Source organism: Lactuca sativa, chromosome 5 (assembly GCF_002870075.4).
Source record: "Lactuca sativa cultivar Salinas chromosome 5, Lsat_Salinas_v11, whole genome shotgun sequence".
NCBI classification, from domain to species: Eukaryota; Viridiplantae; Streptophyta; class Magnoliopsida; order Asterales; family Asteraceae; genus Lactuca; species Lactuca sativa.
The window spans coordinates 274,119,371-274,120,816 of NC_056627.2; the positions used below are offsets into that span (position 1 = coordinate 274,119,371).

Here is a 1,446-nt window from a genome sequence, read left to right on the forward strand (position 1 = left end):
AGCATTGAGAGTTTTTCACACAAATAACCGAAACTGAGAAGCCGACAGAGCCTTCGTAAAAATATCTGCAAGTTGCAAGGTTGATGAAACAAACGGAAGCGATATGGTTCCGAGCTGTAAGTGATGTCGGGTGAAGTGATAGTTAATCTCATTGTGCTTCATCCACACATGGAAAACATAATTCTTTGCAATTTGTATCGCACTTTTGATATCACAATGCAGGGGAGTAGGTGAAGAAATGTGAACTCCTATATTTGCAAGCAACCATCGTAACCAGATAATCTCACATGTAGTCATAGCCATAGCACGATACTCAGCCTCCGTGGAAGATCTAGAGACAACGTCTTATTTCATGCTCTTCCATGAGATGAAAGAATCTCCAAGAAATACGTAAAATCCAGTGGTGGATTTACTATCAAGACGGTCGTCATCCCAATCAACATCACTATAGGCATGTAACTCAAGAGAAGACGTCAAGGGAAACAAGAGGGTCTGAAAGTGAGTGCCACAAATATATCTAAAAATACGAAGAACAGCTCCCCAATGAACAGATGTAGGAGCAGTAACAAAGTGACTGACAACATGAACAACACGAGCAATATCCAGACGAGTAACAGTGAGATAAACCAAACTTCCTAGAACAGTGAGATAAAGATTCAGATCGGACAAAGGAACACCATCAGTATGAGAGTACCGTGCATTGGCTTCAAGAGGAGTATCAAGTCCGATTGTTAAAGAGGACAAACCGTGTAAACAAGTCATATATATATATATATATATATATATATATATATATATATATATATATATATATATACATTTAGCCTAAGAAAGAAGATACCCTTTCTTAGACTGAGATACCTCAATACCTAAGAAATAACGTATTAAGCCCAAATCCTTTATAGCAAATCTATGAGCTAGATCCTGCTTCAAAGACTCAATACCACCATGGTCATCACCAGTAATAATCATATCATCCATATATAAAGACAAAAGAATATGTCCTGCACTCGAGCATCTAACCAACAAAGTCGAATCATGATTACTCTAAACAAATCCAAGAGAGGTGATCACTATGGAGAATTTCACCAAAGATTTGCAAAGCCGATAAACCTCACCCATTTGGTGTCGAATTCCTGGGGGATGAGACGTACCATTCAAAAAGGCATTCTTGACATCCATTTGAAAGATCTTCCACTGTCGAACGAATGCAACTACAATCATGGTACTGATTGTCATCATCTTTGCCACTGGGGCAAAGGTATCCTCATAGTCAAAACCATACTATTCAAAATACCCTTTGCCACATGTCCCAAATGAGAATGCCAAAGATAAAACTCAGACGATAAAGGACTCAAACGAAAAGAAGACAAATCAATGTTAGAGGCAGCAACAACAAATACTTTAAGAACCTCCAAGACATACAATTCCCCCACCCTACAAATG

General features: G+C 38.4%; 1 protein-coding gene across 1 annotated transcript; it reads right to left on the reverse strand.

Annotated features, from left to right (window-relative positions):
• Positions 1-345: 345 nt before the first annotated feature.
• Positions 346-762, reverse strand: LOC128126017 (secreted RxLR effector protein 161-like). The gene has a single exon (XM_052763692.1). The coding sequence runs from the start codon at positions 760-762 to the stop codon at positions 346-348; it is 417 nt and encodes a 138-aa protein (XP_052619652.1).
• Between the last annotated feature and the right edge of the window lie 684 nt (positions 763-1,446).